The 19,002-nt window shown below is 47.1% G+C and overlaps 1 protein-coding gene across 1 annotated transcript in view; it reads left to right on the forward strand.

Moving 5' to 3' along the window:
• The first annotated feature begins 4,659 nt into the window (after window positions 1–4,659).
• LOC138525993 (galactoside alpha-(1,2)-fucosyltransferase 2-like) overlaps window positions 4,660–19,002 on the forward strand; it is a 132,640-nt gene continuing 118,297 nt past the window's right edge. Inside the window, exon 1 of the mRNA XM_069636285.1 lies at window positions 4,660–4,775. Within this exon, the coding sequence (XP_069492386.1) occupies window positions 4,735–4,775 (41 nt within the window). The 5' untranslated portion in view covers window positions 4,660–4,734. The remainder of the gene's footprint in view (window positions 4,776–19,002) is intronic.

Consider the following 19,002-nt stretch of genomic DNA (forward strand, 5'->3'; position numbering starts at 1 on the left):
GCCCCAGTGATGGCAAACTGCCAGCAAGCCCGACTCATGTCCCCCCCTCCCCAGCCTCAGTGACGGCAACCTGCCAGCAGGCCCAGACTCATGTCCTCCCCACCCCAGCCCCAGTGACGGCAACCTGCCAGCAGGCCCTGACTCATGTCCCCCCAACAAACACATTGGGCCTCATTAGGACCCAGGCGGTAAGGGGTTTACGGCGGCGTAAACAGCGCCGACCCTTACCGCCTGATTCCGAGGTCCCTTAGCGCCATGGAGGACTTAACACCTGCTTTTAGCAGGTGTTAAAATCCATGGCGCTAAGGGACCTTGATGTTAATTACGCCACCGTAATTTACGGTGGCGTAATTAACGCCTTCCCCAATCCCATTATGCCCTATGGGGCAAAAATGGGAATGGGGAAGGGTAAATGGGGATTGGGGACTTACCGCCCCCCCAAGGTCGGAATGGGGCAGTAAGTCCGCCAACCACCATGGCATAAACGTAGTTTACGCCATGGTGGTAAAGTCACGGCCCAGGCGGTAACTTACCGCCTGGGTCGTAATGAGGCCCATTGTCACAACACAGGTCCACGTTACAAATGAAAAACCCAAATCACACCCCAGGCTGCACCACCACAGTTCAGACACACCACCATCCATTGTACCCACTCCTCAGTAAATGCCCCATGCCATGACATTCAGAAAAGCACACACATGCACCCAAAGACATGTCCAACAGAGACACACAGCAGTGACACATGACTGACCCAATGCTGACTGACACATGCACAAAAGCAATGAGAGTAGACCACACCAATAATTAACATTTGTGAAATGTATTAAAATAAATATGTAATGACATAATGAAATGAAAAGATGAAAAAAAGTCACGAAAGTTCAAATCATAAATAATGCACAATGGTGGTTGATGCACTTCATGCTGTAGGCATTAGCCTGTACCCTTTAGCTGTCAGAGCCACACTGATGATGGGAGGGGGCCGTGTGGTGACAGTGTCAAGTTGAAACACTTGGGCTCCAGTGATTGTTTACTGTCTGACATTGTCAATGTGGGGTACTATGTACATGATGCATATGCATGTTCTGCTGGTCTATGGATGATCCTATGTTCGGTTTACTTTTCAGGTGTCAGGGGATTGGTGTGGTTTAACTCACTGGGGGGTCCACAAGGGCAATGTTCACATGTGATGTGTACAGGACACTGAGGGTCACTTCATTTCAGATGCATGTATTGAGTGCATGTCCCTACTGACACGCAGACTTACACAACGCACCACCACACCACACATATAACCACCCATCAATGCCCACACGTGCACACAGACTGCCTTCTCTGCCATGCTGTGTCTCTGCAGCGCATGATCACTTACAATTCCGGATTGTGTACATGCGTCACAGGGTAATTTTGTTGTTTGTCCTTTTTTATATGATGCTCAAGGTGTATCCCCAATGCAAAGGCCACTCACTGTGCTGTGTGCTGAGCGATGTGTTGCAGGGGACACACACAGCACACATTTTTAGGATTAGCGGATTTAGATTGCACAATGTGCATGCCAACAGGCATTCTGTCTTTTGTTGATGGTACCGCTGGTTGCATGCATTTGGGTAGCATTTGTGTATGACTTTGTTACTGTGGGAGGTTGTCAGTCAGTCATTTCATCTGGTTCCATGTCAGGTGTAATTGTCTCAGGCCTGGTTCCGTTTATCACGTGGCACTCCGTGGCAATTTTATCATGTGTTGTGCATTTGGTTTGCTCTTTAGCTGTTGCATGCCATGTCATGGTGTGGCCGACGAGGGTCATGGGGTTTGGGAGGGTTTGGGTGACATTGCAGTGCTTTTCATGGCATGTTTTGCAGGGGGGTGGTGGGATATGCACCTTGCATGTGTTCCTTTTGGTCACACAGGATTGGTTAGGTTTAAGTAGCTAGGGATGCACACAATGTTGCACTTCCGTGGAAACATTTTCAGGGTGGTAAGGTTGTGACAGTGGACTGTCCCTTTGTCATCATCGATTGTCACCTAGTATGTGCCAGGCCTGTGTGCACTCCACAGGGGAGGGAATTTAGGTGAAAAATGTGGCCACAAGCTGGGTCTGGGCTGCCTCGCCATGTGCCCTTTCCCCTCCCATGCGCAGTGCCTGTGCATGTGGTTGGGGATATGGGGGCACCACCATGTCCACCGGTAACCCCGCCGTGTTGCAACATTGTGCAGGACACATGCTGCCACAATGATCCTGCACACTCAGGGGGTGCATATAGTAGCTTCCCGCCAGAGCAGTCAAGGGAGTGGAAACATGACTTGAGCACTCCGAATGTGCGCTCCACTATGGCCCTGGTTGCAATATGGGGTGCGTTATATCTTACCTGGGGCGGTATGGTGGGGTTCCGTGTTGGCATCATCATTTGGGTGCTCAGAGGGTAGGGACTGTCCCCTGGGGAGGTAATGATGGTTGTTTGTTATTAGTTGGGTTTGTGTATTTGTCTGTGTGTGACATGCATGCATGTGCACGGACATTTCCACTCACCGATGAGCCATGTGTTGCCATGCCTCCCAGCTTCCAGGGATGGCTCAGAGCGGACATTCTGTATATGAAACTGTCATGGGTAGACCCAGTATAGTTTGCATAGATGGAGGTGATTATTACCTGGGCATCGTATGCAACCTGTACGTTGATGGAATGCCAGTGCTTGCAGTTGTGATAGATGTTCTCAGTGGCCCTAGGTGGACATAGGGCCACATTTGTGCAATCTATGGCACCAAGCACTTTTGGGAAGTGTGCCACCCTGTAAAAGTCCTGGACCACGGCCTGCCTTTCTGCGGGTGATCTGGGCATGAATATGTGCCTGCGGGCTGAGGGGCGTGCAGTCATGATTGCAGCGTGACTGCGTGGCCTGTGAGACGACCCCCAACTATGGCAGTTGTCCGCTGAAATGACCCAGTGGCTGAAAAATGCAGTACATGAACACCTTTTCCAAGGGACTCCGTGCTTGGGAGCACAAGGTGGGTGATGTGAGGTCCTCCTCCCACTAAGTGACCAGGTCTAGGATGATATGAGGTGGAAACCTATACCTGCCCTAGACCTGGTCATAAGGCATCCCAAAAAGGCTGGTCCTGGGCAAAAACATGCGGGGCCTGGCTATTCTCCTCCTCTTGCGATGTCCCACGATCACTGCTGCGAGAAATGGAACATTCATTATAGCTGTATATGCATGTTTGTTGATTGCGCGCACTTTTATAGTGCGCGGGGGCGCTTCTGCCTGCTTACCTGTGGCGGACGTGTTTACGCCTGTGCATGTCTTTTGGTGTGCACGGGTTTTCCCTATTCGATTCCATGAATACGTGTTGTTCGCGAGCGTGTGGGCATTCTATGTATTTCCCAGCAGTACTTCCCCAGTTACGCCCTCATTTTCACGTGTTGTTCCCCATTCCGCGTGTTCTGCCCCCTTTTTGGTGTGTGCGCTACACATTGTGTGCTTTCCCTGTGCGCATCGCGCACAGCTTTTGGGATGTCGCAGTGACGTCTAAGGTAGGTGCGGATTAACCACAGCTCCCAGGAAAAACACGTGCACAGACTTCCATGAATCGCTTGAGTGCGATTTGCACGCGTGCGCTGGGTTTTTCTCGCTTGCGCCACCGATTTCGGCACACAATTGTTCCATTAATCGCCCCCACAATCTCAACATTTTAATGTAATATTCTGGGCACTGCTGCTTCTGAGAATGTTAGTTCAGCTCTCCAATAACTTGGCAAACCTTGCCACATGTCTTTTCATTTCCACATTATTTCTGGGCAGGCCTTTTTATTTAGGGGCATCGCCCCCACTGACTCTGGCCTTTTACTTATGGCATCCGCGGCTATTTCACCCCACAGCACAGAGGCTTTCTATTTTGCATCTTACATTTCTTTATTGGCTCCGAATTGCAACAAGAATTTAGAAAAGTGACGTCATTTGGGGGTTGGTAGGTTGTTTTTTTAAAAAACTGTTTGCGGGTTGGTACGATGCCGTTCAGGAAACATGATTACATGGTCATGTGATTCGGAAAGGGAGGCGTTAAGGAGAAGACTGATGTCCGGGACCATTGTGGAGCAGCTCACCTCTTGATTTCTGGTGCAGTGGTGCACTGTGAACCAGTATGGCTCACACCCTCGCTTTCCCTTGGACTCAGGGCTCTATGACCTTCCATCACCCCATGTCTTGTCTGGTGTTTGGATAAACTCGGCTGTTCAGTTGTGTGTGCTGAAAGTGTCAGGAGGCAGGCTCTTGTATAAAAGAGCAGGGTTCATTGAAAGGGAGCGGCTCTGTGCCGGCCCCTCCTATTGCAGTGCACACAGTATAATACAGCACAGAGCAGGATTTTACGCCTGTAAACAGCCCTATTCAGCTGTTGCCATAAATGTTTCCTGAAGATTTAACAACACGATAAACATATGCAGGTGCAAGGTAAGTCATTTAACGAGGTTTGAAGAGCAAGAGTTCACCAGCGATAAAGGCCTTTTTTAATCAAGGGTGGCGGAGAGGATTGGATGGGCATGGGTGGAGGCTGAGCTCTTTGCTCCTTCAAGAGGGGATCCAATAAAATGAAAATCCAAAGGAGGTGGTTAATGGGTACCTGGGATTTCTTGTAAGGGTGGTGCCTCAGATAGGCCGGTTGCGCTGGGATGCATGCATCTAAAGTCAGCTGTGGTGCCTCATTAGGACCGGGCTTGTTTTAAAATGAAGGTAGCTGTGGGATGATGCTGCTGCTCCTCCTGCTGGATATGTACACAGTGGAGTAAGTTTGTTGAAAATATTGGGGGGGGAGGGGCATGCCATCTAATGGAAAGGGGCCTCTGCCAAATGAGGGAGGCAACATCGTGTGCCATGAAAGATGGGGTGGAAAAACACCCTTGACCCCCCTAAAATGACAGCCATGTATGTATAATTGAATGCATATTTGACAGGGCACTATCATGAGATAATTTCCCTCCTGCCCCGTTAGAGATCTTCGCTTTTTGCTCTGCACTTTGGACTCGTGATGGCCGAATGTCTCATCGTTGTGCCCCTTAACATTTCATTGCATGTGACAGAGGGGAAAAGACAAGATAAAAAGGCAATTGTGTGTTTTTTGTACGTGTTCCTTTTACAGCTGATTGAGGTGTGATTGTGTAATGCTACTTGTGAGTTGAATGCTGATCTTGGGGAGGCTAAAATGGCCTGACCTTTAAGAAGGGGGCTTGAACTGAGGTGTGCAATGTTCTGTTGTGAGTCTTATCTGGTGATAGATGTGGTTGCATCATGCCACTGGTGATGTTTTGACGTCCACATGATCTTGTCCTGCAGCCTGAGTTTATTGTCACTCTATAGATGCCTTTTGTTGGATGTCTGATCTTCTCTTACTTGAAGTATTAGATGCATGCTTTTTCAGAGGAAATAATTGCTTTGTCATACATTTCATGAAGGACTTTTCTTACAGCATACATTGGTACTGGTTTTGGGGTGCAGGATGGATTTTCCTTGGAGTGTGAGGTCGCTGTCGTGGGTGGTGCGAGTTGGCTGTGAATGTTGAGGTAGCCGTGGTGGGAAGTGCAAAGTTTCTTTTTCCCAGCGGCTGTGAGGCAAACCTTTCATGGAAATGTGAGTTCTGTCCTGGGTTATTAGGGAAGCTTATCCTAGGGTATTCGGTAGGCTTGAGCTGGGGTATTCGGTAAGCTTGTCCTGGGGTATTTGGTATGCTTGTCCTGGGGTATTGTGTAGGCTACACTGGGGTGCATAAGGTAAGCTTCACTGGGATGCATAAGGTAGGCTTCACTGGGATGCATAAGGTAGTCTTCTCTTGGGTGCATTGGGTAGGCTTCACTTGGGTGCATTAGGAATGCTTCACTTGAGTGTGTTAGTTAGTCTTCACTTTGATGAATTTGGTAGGTTTGGCCTCGAGTGTGAGGTGGGCCTGCCCTGGGGTGCGAGATGAGTTTGCCATGGAGTGGGCTTTTTTTTCCTGCGAGGTGGCTTTGTCTTGGGGTGCGAGGTGGCCTTATCTTGGGGTGAAAGGTGGGCTTTTCCTGGGGTTCAATGTGGGCCTTTCCTGCGGTGCAATTGATCTCAGTGTTTCTCACTATATTGGTTGTTCATTCACTGTTTTCTGTTCCAGCAGCAACTGTTTGTCACTGGCTGGTTGACAGTGCTTTATTACTTACGCTTGTTAGCGCTATACACACTGATATTAATGCTACATATGGTGATCCATTCTTGTATAAATTGTAAATCATATTAATGTGATATAAACATGTTTTTCTTAGTTAAGTGGAACAATGCTATGTGATGCCACTTCCTGTTTTGTAAAGGGGTGAAGGGTTGTGTGGTGCCCTCACTTCCCGTGATGTCACATGGGCTGGGGTCACTTCCTGTGATGTCCTCAGAAGTCAAGGGTCATGTGATGTCACTTCCGCTACACCTGCCATTTTGGTGAAATCGCATCCCTGCGTGTGATGCCATTGGACCAGTCCCCATACACATGCTCCTACAACAGGCCCATGTCCCCAAAGCCTGCCCATTTTTCTTACTGCTCTAAAAAGATGAATATGACGTTTTGGGGTGTATAAATTGGGTGTTGATTTCGATATCTGCAGGTTTTTAGACTTGCCATTGCATGCACTGTTTTGCCATCTCCTAAGGGATCTGGGGAGAGTTACTTTTTGTTTTTGCCATGGGCACAGCATCTGAAGCAAAAAAATGTGGGTTGCCCCAAAAAGTGGAACACCTATTGGTGGGGGACTAATATAGTAAAACATGAAATCCAAAAAGCTGTATAGAATTATATTCCAACCTGAATCCTGAATAATTTTAATTCAAATCTGGTATCAAAAGATATCCTTATTTAATGACCCTTTGGAAACACTGAGCTCGATCAAAGAAGAGGTGGAAAAGAAACACCAATGCTAGTGTGGGAATTAATTCTATATTTCATTAATTCTGTATCACATTTAATTTGATAACTTACATGTAGAAAAAAGATAACACAATCATTGGTGCATTGCAAACATAAAAACAACAACATTCCACATTATTTGGAATGTTCAAGTGCCTAAATAGACACAGGACAATGGGTGAAAAGCAATGAAGTGACAAAACATTCTGCAGATCTGTATACGAATATTAATATTTATTGGTATGCATTCTAACAGTGTTTCTCTTTATTGTTTGGAAACAGATCCATTTTATTGTGATTTTGAGGACTGTTCATTTATTTGAAACATTCTTTGTCACTTCATTGCTTTTCACCCATTGTCCTGTGTCTATTTAGGCACTTTGTACATTCCCAAAAATGTGGAATTTTGTTGTATTTTTTTTGCAATGCACCAATGATTGTGTTCTCTTTTTTCTACATGTAAGTTATCAAATTCAATGTCAAAGTTGCGGGGTACGAGGTAAGTTGCGCGTGCATGCCCGTACTCTTCCATTTACCCTGATTTCTCAAGTTGTTTCTTTGTTTAGGAGGCCACATAGGCTTCAGGGATTCATGCAGCATGCTAATTCTGCAGATGGACATTGATTGTTTTGGTTTCCCCTTTTCTGCTGGTCCAAGGTTTGTGGTTCCATTCATTATGGTGGAGTTAGAGTGGGGTATGGATGATCTTTATCAGTTCATTTCCGAGGAGGATAGGGACCTGCCAGGAAAGATTACATTTGGCGGTGGCAAGTTGTTTTTTTGTGGACACCTCCCATTACCAGGCTATGAGGAGCTTTAGAGTCTAGAATATCAGCCCTGTTCCAGTCTATACAGAATAGGAAATCTCAGGCTCTGGCCTTAAGGAATCCCAGAGATAACCACCCAGATAGTCAGGCTTCAGGGGCCAATGATGGCAGCGTGGGGTCTAAACATGAAACCTCCTGTGGTGATTTTCACAACCAGAGGACCCCAGATCTGGAATGGCACTGAAGCCATCCATGGTGAAGCTACTTAAGTTACACAGCAGACATTCAGGCATGGAGGGAAACCAGAAACAGGCCAAGATAGCAAGATTTTCATGGCCTTGGAACCGTTGCCAGTGGCACTAGGTTGTGGTACCACTCCCTCTTTTGACTTGGATCAAGCTGGGGATATGGTACATCAGATGTGAACTTGGATCCAGATGACTTGGAGGAGGATACTTCAGGTAAAGAAGATTTTTTGAGCAAGCTCATGTTTTACTAAGATTTGATTTATCGCCTAAATCCTAGGAAATGGTGCATGCTGTGGTGTTTATTCATAGTAAAATGACTTCAGCAACCTAAATCAAGATGAGGTTGAAGTGCCCCATACCTTCCCTTCCGAGGGGATCTGCCTCTACTCCCTTAGTTGATACCAAAATAGGCCCATTCTTTTCTAAATATGGGTGGGATGTGTCTATCTGGGTAGTCAGGCCTTGGAAAATCTTGCCTGGGTGGGCTCATTAATATATTGGGCCCTTTGGTGAAAATCTATTTAGCAGAAAAAGCCAAGTCTGGAGGGATACTCTAGATCCAGTGGATATTATCAATAGGGCCCAATGGGTGCTTATCTTTTTTGTGGATGGCAATACCTCAGGTATGCAACAGCGTAGGAAGAGTGTCCTGCTCAATATAATATCTAAATAACGGGGCTTCACGGGGCTTCATGGAAGTACAACATGTAGAAGACATTTGTTTGGTGATGAGTTCATTAAAGAGCTTGGCAAGCATGCTAACACTTTCTACTCACTGGAAAAGGCTGAGCCGACTTTGAAAAAGATCTCCAATAGTGCCAGCTGTAATGGGGCATGCTCGGCTGACCATCGTTCCTGTTCCTTGGGTCGCAGACCTGACTCGCAGAGGCATGTTGAAGTGGCAGCCCACCCTGCAGAGGCTCAGACAATTATTCTTTCCTCAGACATCTCAAGGGTGAAGGTCCCATGGATTCAGTGGTGGCCAAGGCAGAGAAACCTTCAGCGAGGGTAGGTTATCAAATCCCCCTCCTCTGGAGTATCCAGTGGGGGGGCACACTTAATGTCCTGTACTCGAAAATTGTTTCTTTTTTCTCAAGACTCTTGGGTTCTTCAAACTACATAGGTGTACAGGTTGGTGTTCTTGGCCCTTCTTCATCAGACGCTCCCCAGGAGGTTGGCTTTTTTCCAAGGAGAATCACTGGTCAATCGCTCAGGAGGTATAAGAGACCACACTGAAGAAGGCAGTGGAAAGGGATGCCTGACACCCAGCAGCGTTGTGATCAATGTTTTTGTAATACAAAAGCAGGTGAAGGGATTTCATCTTGTCATTAACCTAAGGGAGTTACATGTCTTCATGGTTTATCTGCATGTCAAGATGGAGACGAGAGCCACATTGAAAGATGTACTGAGGCAAGGAGATTGGCTTGTGAGGTTGAACCTTTAGGATGCATGTCTCCAAGTTCTAATTTTCTGGCCCACAGAGGCTTCTGTCAGTTTCTGTGGGAATAGAAATGTAACCAGTTTTCTGGGCTTCCTTCGGTCTTTCTATAGTTGCTGTGCCAGTGTCCCTCATGGCCAGGGGGATCAGGTGGCCATTTATTTGCATGGGATCCATACTTTGAGCGAATACATTCATGTTGTGTACTGTCATGCTTGGATGGCTTTGCTCTTGCTTCAGACCCTGGGGTTTATTATAAACTTTCAGAAATCAGAGCTGACTCCATCTCATCCTTTTCACTTTCTGCCCATTGTGAGAGACTACCGGTCGGCAACCCTCAGCTTGCAGCAGACCTAATTTTTGGTTTTCAGGAAGAACTACTGCAGCCCTTGCAGCTCTTCGTTGTCTCTGTCATACTTCTGGCCAGATTAACATCTTTCATACAGGAAATCCTTCCAGCATGCCTTCAATGCAGGGCTCTTCAAGGGAAAAGAATATAGGCACTGCATCACAGTCTAGTTTACTCAAAGAGAGTCCCACTTTATGTAGAGGCAAGAGAACAGTTGCTTTGGTGGGTGGCACATGTGCAAGCTTGGAACAGAAGAGCAATTTTTGCCAATTTCTCCAATCGTCTATTCGAATCTGATACAACGTAGAGGGGATAGTGCATCAGGTGTCGTACGACATTGACTTAAGGATGATGGTACTCAGTTGCTTTGCAGGCAGGTTCTGCCATTGCATGGTCCGACTTCTTATAGACAACAGCGCGGAGGTGCGCTATGTCAACAAGCTAGGGAGGAGCTCTATCGCTCCCTATCAGACCTGGAAGTGAATTTTATGGGATATTTGCATTCAGTTTAACATCAAGTTTCAGGTGGATTACCTTCCAGGGTCCATCAACCTGGACGGGAGTGACTAGTGCCTCCATCCAACAATACCATTCTGCTATTGCAGACATTGAAAGGTTTTCCTTTGGGTGAACACCGACTTGCTTGTAGGTTCTTGAAAGGCATCAGGCGTTCTCATCTTCCTTGTTCATCTCAGTACCCTTGTCTGTGGGATGTGAACAGGGTTCTGCCCATGTTCAGAAACGTGCCAGTTCATTCAGATTTGTCACTTCAAGTCCTGTCAGCAAATCTGGTTATGTTCATGTGCCTAGTTTCCTTTAGGAGAGTATTGGACGCTGGAGATCTGGAACTGACCGGGAGGGACTTTTCACTAGAGGGGGGCAGTTTTCATGTCCATCGCAGGACCAAGACGGGTTGCTCTGTCATTATTTTCTTTACTTTGCAGACTTTCCCCAACTCTGTGTGATCCAGTGTTTATGTGCTTATGAAGCCAGGATGGCTGACATGCAGGAGTCGCCAGAGCAATTGTTCATTTTTTTTTACTCTAAGAGATTTGTCTGCGGCTGAAACAACCACGGGCGAAGGGTTCGCACGAGAAAGGTGCGAACTACCAAAAGTTTGCACATTTCTCATGCGAACACACATACATACTCACTCCCACACACACAACACACCTATAGCACCCCCTACCCACACCCTCAGCACAACCCCACCCACACCCCCAACATAAACAAACCCCACTTACCTTCATCTTCACGCTGGGTTCCTGCAGCACCAGTTCCCTTTCACTTCCGTGATCGGGAACCGGTGCAGCAGGGTCCTTTTTCTTTTCTTTTTTTTTTTCTAATGGAAGGCTGCGGGGGACACCCTGGCAGCCCCCGCTTTTTTTGTTGTTGTTTTTAAACAGAAGTCTGCCGGGGTGTCCCCCGCAACAGCCTCTCACTATTCCATGAAGTATAGTGAGCAGGGCGATGCGGAGGACACCCCCTCAGACCCTGTTTTTTTTTACAATGCTACCACCAAAGGTTCGATTTTTTGGTGTTCAAACCTTTGATGGTAACTTTTGGTCACTGCGACCATTTTTTGTCGGTAAAATTGTCATATTCCTTTTTTTTCACAGTCCTTTCCTTCCGGTTTCTTCTCGCACTTTGGCTAGGTGGGTGTGTTGGGTTATGGAGCAGGCTGTGTGAATATTTTCCTCTTTGGAGCATATTCGGCCAGGAGTGCCATGGCGTCCAAAGTCTTTTGTTCTGGGGCCAGGCTTCAGGATATTCTGAGGTCTGCCACCTGGTCTGTTCTGGACAGGCTTCAAGCATGCATCATAGGAAGCCTCAATGGTCAGGCCATAGATTGTCGATTATTACGAGCTTGGGATGGAGAGTACGGATTTGATTAATGACACAAAGGCAAGTATTATCCCTCCTTCCCTCTCACTCTTTAATGGTTCTTCAGTTGTGTTCGCTGGAAGATGGCTTCTGCACAGACCAGCTGTTCTGCCGGGGTTAGAATCCAGAGTCTTGTTGTGGTTGAGTGTATTTTCGGTGTGTCTGGGGCTCTCATGTTCTATCCACATGGTGACATTGAAGAGTATTGATGGTCTTGTGTAAGAAAAGATGACGGATTTGGGAGAATGTACCCGTTGTAGGATCACATGTATGAGGACAGGTCAGATAGCATATGGTGACTGGGAAGGGGTTTATGGGATATGCAGTTTTATTCTGTTCTAAATTCTTACTGCTGCTTGAAGCCAAAAATGAAAGTGAGATGAAATATGTTCCATCAACAGAATCCAGGCTCTCTGTCTTAAGCTAGGAATAATCAAAATTGTGCTTGACTGTGCTTCCTAATGTGTGGTCTTCATGGCATATTTCACGGTTGGGGCTCTCCTTTCTTCCCCCTTTTTTATGCACATCCTCATTTAAAACTTAATATAAAGAGATCTAAAGAAAAATACATTTTAGCAGGAAAAGGAGTCAGGGAGAGTGCAGAGCAATGGTGATCTCATGTTAACGGGGTAAGGAAGTGAGTAAGAGTAAATAAAAAGGGCAAATCATACTAGGAACAGGAAGAGGAGAAAGTGGGAGTTTATTGGAAAAAAAGAAACGGGTGGTGACATCTTAACAATCTGAAACTAAAAATACAGACAATGGGAAGAGGAACAGGAAAAATCAGCTTAAAATACCTTTCCAGCCAGGCTGGGACCGGCCTATATGGCCATGGGCCCATGAGTGTAACGCTCACCTGATTCTCGCAGAGGCGCCGGTCTTGACTGGGCGACTACCGTATCTTCAAAGGTGATGTGTAGCACCCGGTTGGCTCTTTGGGCTGGACCTCTGTGCACTGTATGCCTGACGTGTAGAGTAAGATGTCTGCAGATAGAAAATATGGGGTTAATGAACTGGGGTTATTGGGGTGTCCCTATCTCTTTCCTCTTCTCCTCTCCTGTAGACCCCCAAAGGTTAACGCTCTCACCTTAGGTAAGTGAATGCCAAGCTCTCCATCTGCCTCGGGGCAGGGTGCTGTAACCAGTTTCTTCACTGGATAGGTAGCGCAGGCCTCTTGACTTCAGAGGACTGCTGTCCGTCGTTTACTGCACGAACGGTAAGTTTCGAGTCATTCAAATGTCTTTAAAGTCTTTAGTAATGATGTCTCTTGTTTTGCAGGGTTCCGGCGATGGCGGATGACGGGCTGAAGTGAGTTGAAGATGGAGCCCGTGTGATGAATAGAAGCGCCTGGAAGCACGTAAGTAAGCGCTTGTTGCCTGCTTCACTATGCGCTCTAACTGTCTTTTTATTTTGCAGGTACGAGTTCGGAGCGGCTGCAGGGTGCCGGAATACCCACTGGATTAGATGTGGAAAGGAGTAATGGCACGTGAGTATTAAAGTTCCCCAATGTCTTTAAACGCACCTTGTTTTGTCTTTCAGATGCGGGATGCAGCGCCGAAGGCCTCCGGAGCGTACGAAGAGTAGGTAAGCCTTTGCCTTTCAGATGCCGGAATGCTAACCTGTTCTTTCTTGTCTTTATAGGTGTTGCTGAAGACTGGATTCAGGATGGTAAGCCTTTGCCTTTCAGATGCCGGAATGCTAACCTGTTCTTTCTTGTCTTTATAGGTGTTGCTGAAGACTGGATTCAGGATGGTAAGCCTTTTTCCTTAGGCCCAGGACCGGATGCAGAAGACACGATGAGCGTTCTGCTGCAGAGGTTGCAGAATAACGCAAAGCAAGATTCATCCACCGGGTGTGGTTTAAATAGCCTCCTGTAGTGCTTAGGTGTCTCCTTCCACAGCCACGCCTAAGTAAGAAAAGAGTTCCTGGTAAGAAAAGAGTTCCTGCCTTCCAGAAGAGTTCCAGTGTTCTGAATCTAGGGAGTGGCTCCAGCCCCACCCAACAGGAAAAGTAGTTCCAAACATAAGAGGATCAGAGGCTCAACTGGCAGGCAAGTAAGCAGCATGGTCTGCTGAAGGTAAGTCCACCCAAGCATTATGAGCCCGGCGCTTCCAGCGCTGGGACTGGGCATATTTATGAGCCTGGTGCCACTGGCGCCAGGACTGGGTCCAAAAGGTCCCAATTGGGACTGGTTCGCACTCGGAACCTGGGTTATGGATCTGCTTCCAAGGGAGTTGGGAAAACCCTGACCTTTTGGAAGCAGAGATCATGACAGTACCCCCCCTCAAGGCCCCTCCCAAACCGGGCTTCTCCGGGGGTTTTGGCTTGTCAGGAAATGTTCGGTGAAATCTTTTGATTAGGCGAGGAGCGTGGACATATTCAGCAGGTTCCCAGGATCTCTCTTGGGGGCCGTAGCCTTTCCAGTCAATTAGGTAGAATAGTTTAGATTTGGAGATCTTGGAGTCCAGAATGCTTTTGACTTCAAACTCGAGTTCTCCATCCACTAGGATAGGTTTTGGAGATTTGGTTAGTCGTGTTTGAGGTTGCACGGGTTTTAATAGAGAGACGTGGAAGACCGGATGTATCTTCATGTGCGGGGGCAAGTCCAACTTGACCGCTACTGGGTTTACTATGGTAGTGATGGAATAGGGACCAAGGTATCTTGGGTTGAATGTGCGTGGCCCTTTTAGAGATAGATATTTGGTGGATAACCAGACTTGATCCCCTACTTGATAGTGAGGGGCTTCCTTCCGATGTTGATCTGCTCCTTTCTTGTATTGTTCTTTAGCCCTTTGAAGGTGAGAAACAGCTTCCTTAAAGGCTTGGGTGATTGTAGAATGCAGGTAGTCTACTGCTGGTGTTTCAAGATCTTGGAGGGGATCCAACTCCGAGGTTCGAGGGTGACTGCCGTACAAAAGAAAAAACGGGGTTTTCCCAGTTCCCGAATGGACAGAGTTATTGTAGGCATACTCGGCTATCCAAAGGATATCTTTCCAAGTTTTTTCAGTTTGTTGCAGCATGCAGCGTAAATACTGTTCCAGAGTTTGATTGGTCCTCTCGGTTTGTCCGTCGGTCTGAGGGTGGTGACTGGTCGATAGTCTCACATCAATTTGAGCCGACCGACAGCAACTTCGCCAAAAATGAGAAATAAATTGACTACCTCGATCCGAAATTAGAACCGAAGGAAAACCGTGCAGTCGGACGATGTTTTCGAGAAATTCTCGGGCCAGAGTTGCTGCTGTTGGCAAGCCTTTGAGCGGAATGAAATGCGCCATCTTGGAGAATAAGTCCACGATTACTAGAATCGTATTGTATCCGGAGCACGGAGGTAGATCGGTGATGAAGTCCATAGAAAGCGTATGCCAAGGGCGAGGTGGGATGTCAATAGGGCGTAAGAGGCCTGCTGGTCTTTCCTTTTGACTCTTGTTTTGGGCGCATACTCCACAGGACATTATAAAGTCTCTGATATCTTTTTTCCAAGACGGCCACCAGAAGTAGCGCTTGATCTTTTCTGAGGTCTTGGCTATACCGGGATGACCTTCCATTAAAGAGTCGTGATAACAAGAGATTACTTTTTTCTGTAAATCTGTGCTGGGTAGGTATAATCGTTCTTGGAAATACAATAAGTTGTCCTTTACTGCAAAGTCCTTTCCCTGCAGATGCCAATTCTGTATGTCTGCTGGAGTTACAAGTTGCCTGGCTTTATCCTTAACTTCCTCTATGGATTCTGTGGCGATTACACCCAGAATTCTTTGTTCGGGAATGATTGGTACAGGTTTAGGGTTGACCAAGTGTTCTTCCACTCCCATCCGAGAAAGGGCATCGGCTTTACCGTTCTTTGTACCAGGTCGATAGGTAATTATGAAGTCAAACTCGGCAAAGAATAATGCCCAACGGAGTTGTCTAGAGGATTGGGCTTTTGCGGTCTTCAAATATTGCAGGTTTCGGTGATCCGCAATCACAGTAACGGTGTGTCGGGCCCCCAGCAGATAATGTCGCCAAGCCTTAAAGGCAGACTTGATAGCCAGAAGTTCCTTGTCAGTAATCGTGTAATTGATTTCAGGAGGCGAGAATTTGTGGGACCAAAATGCCACGGGATGCAACTGATTGGTTACCGGGTCCTTTTGTGATAGAACTGCCCCCATGGCAAGGCTTGAAGCATCAGTTTCCACGATGTAGGGGAGTTCGGGGCGAGGGTGTTTTAAGATTGGTGCAGAGATAAATTTAGTCTTCAAATCCTGGAAAGCTTGTTCCGCCTCGGTAGACCATTCAAAACGTTTGTTTTTCTTTAACAAGGCAGTGATGGGCTGGACTATTCGAGAGAATTCGGGGATAAACCTGCGGTAAAAGTTAGCGAAGCCTAACATGCTTTGCACACCTTTTACGGAGGATGGTGATGGCCATTTGAGAACTGCATCGACCTTCTTTGAATCCATACGCACTCCGCCAGGTGATAATATGAATCCCAAGAATTCAACTTCAGTCACGTTGAAAACACATTTTTCCAATTTAGCGAAAAGTTTGTGTTGACGCAATCTTTCGAGGACCATTTTCACGTGTTTCCGATGTTCAGATTCCGATGAAGAATAAACGAGGATGTCGTCAATGTAAACAACAACACATACATCTATGAGCTCTCTGAGGACATCGTTCATAAAATATTGGAAGGCGGCCGGGGCATTGCAAAGTCCGAAGGGCATGACCTGATATTCAAATAGCCCATACTTGGTGCGGAAGGCCGTCTTCCATTCATCGCCCTCTTTTACTCGTACCAAGTGGTAAGCTCCTCTAAGATCCAGCTTTGTATATATGCATGCTTTTCTGACTTGGTCCAGGAGTTCAGGGATCAAAGGTAACGGATATCTATTCTTAACGGTGATCTGGTTCAGGGAGCGATAATCGATACAAGTTCTAAGGTCTCCTTCCTTTTTTGGAACGAAGTACAAAGCTGAAGAAGCAGGGGACTTGGAAGGACGAATAAACCCATTTGCCAGGTATTGATCCAGGTATTCTCGAAGGTGAAGGTTCTCAGGCTCGGTGAGGGCATAAATTCTACTACAAGGAGGAGTAGATCCAGGCATCAGGTCTATCTGGCAGTCATAAGACCTATGAGGAGGTAGAGAGTTAGCCTGATCCTTCCGGAAAACATCTTGGTATTCTAGGTATTCGGGAGGTAACTGGGGAGTCTCTGAAGAAATTGCGGCCAGTGCAACACCAGGTGGAGGGTGACAAGTAGAGACACATTCTGGAAACTGGACCGTTCTTGCTCGCCAATCGATCAGAGGATTGTGTTTCTCTAACCAAGGTATTCCTAGAATAATCTGAAACTGAGGGGCCTTGATCACATCGAACACGATCTTCTCATGGTGTCCATCTTGACTTACTAGCGTCACCTCTTGAGTGGTATGCGTTACTGGCCCGGAGGCTATCTCCGTACCATCCACCGTAGTAATGACGTCCTTTACAGCCTTGGGACAAAGAGTTAGATTCATCCTCAAAACCATTTCATGATCCACATAATTGCCGATGGCACTGCTGTCGACGTAAGCTTCAATTGCATGTAATCGATCCGGATTATCAGGGCTAATGAGGACCATAGGTATCACGAAATGCGAGGTCACGGAACTGGTTTTCACGCTCGGCAAGAGGACCTCTATTCTTGTCGGGCGAGGTCGTTTCCCTGCTCAGAGTTTGTAACTTTGGTAACTGCAGCTCCTACTGCCTTCTTGGCAGGTTTCACCGGACAGTCTCGAAGAAAGTGCCCTGAGTTTCCGCAATATAGGCATAATTGCAACTGTTTCCTCCTTTCCCGCTCCCTTTGTGTTAGAGGACCTTTCAGACCCCCTATTTGCATGGGTTCCCCGGAGTCTACTCCTTTGGAAGGAGTTGGCGGTTTGGAAAATACTCGAGCATCAAACTTGGAACGATCGGCCTTCCTGTTCTGCAGCCTGTGATCTATTTGAACGACCAAGTCTATATAATCCGAACAGTCTTGTGGGGGATTCACTACTTGGGCTAAAACGTCTTTGAGCTCTCCACGTAGACCTCTATAAAACAGCGTAATCCTTTTGTCCTCAGGCCATTGAGTTTCCACTATTAGTCTATTGAAAGATGCAATATAAGCCAAAAGGTCTTGATTACCCTGTCGCAACGAAAGAAGCTCATTGTCCAAGGCCTGCCCCTGTGAATGTCTTGCGAACAGTTTTTCCATACTAAGTTGAAAGGCTTGAAAATCATGGAGAACCGGATCATCTTGATTAACTAGAGGGATCGACCAGTCTGCCGCATTGCCACTAAGGTACGAAAGTACAAAAGCTACTTTTGCTTGATCAGTTGGAAAGGCTGCTGGCCGGCATAAGAAGTGCAACCGGCACTGATTGATAAATACTGCAAACCTCTTTGGGTCACCAGAAAATCGTTCGGGCGGAGCCAGAGGTACATTCCCAGGTAGGTTGATCTGCACTGGATTCATAGAGGATGTTGAAGGAAGATTTGCCCCTGATGCGGGTAACGGGGTCTGTCCGGCTTGTGACTGTAGCACTTGTCTAGCAAGATTGTCTGTTCTCTCCTTGGAAATAATCAGTTCCCTTCTTAGCGCATTCGTTTCCTGACGAGCTGCATGCACTTCTGCCCTTAGTTCCCCAAGTAACCGGGCTAGGGGGTCAGTATCCGAGGTTTCCATAGCGCCTGGGCGAGAGTTTTGCGGTAGGCTTTGCGTTCTGTAACGCTCACCTGATTCTCGCAGAGGCGCCGGTCTTGACTGGGCGACTACCGTATCTTCAAAGGTGATGTGTAGCACCCGGTTGGCTCTTTGGGCTGGACCTCTGTGCACTGTATGCCTGATGTGTAGAGTAAGATGTCTGCAGATAGAAAATATGGGGTTAATGAACTGGGGTTATTGGGGTGTCCCTATCTCTTTCCTCTTCTCCTCTCCTGTAGACCCCCAAAGGTTAACGCTCTCACCTTAGGTAAGTGAATGCCAAGCTCTCCATCTGCCTCGGGGCAGGGTGCTGTAACCAGTTTCTTCACTGGATAGGTAGCGCAGGCCTCTTGACTTCAGAGGACTGCTGTCCGTCGTTTACTGCACGAACGGTAAGTTTCGAGTCATTCAAATGTCTTTAAAGTCTTTAGTAATGATGTCTCTTGTTTTGCAGGGTTCCGGCGATGGCGGATGACGGGCTGAAGTGAGTTGAAGATGGAGCCCGTGTGATGAATAGAAGCGCCTGGAAGCACGTAAGTAAGCGCTTGTTGCCTGCTTCACTATGCGCTCTAACTGTCTTTTTATTTTGCAGGTACGAGTTCGGAGCGGCTGCAGGGTGCCGGAATACCCACTGGATTAGATGTGGAAAGGAGTAATGGCACGTGAGTATTAAAGTTCCCCAATGTCTTTAAACGCACCTTGTTTTGT

Source organism: Ambystoma mexicanum, chromosome 1q (genome assembly GCF_040938575.1).
Source record: "Ambystoma mexicanum isolate Mex_15411 chromosome 1q, UKY_AmexF1_1, whole genome shotgun sequence".
In the NCBI taxonomy this organism is placed as follows: Eukaryota; Metazoa; Chordata; class Amphibia; order Caudata; family Ambystomatidae; genus Ambystoma; species Ambystoma mexicanum.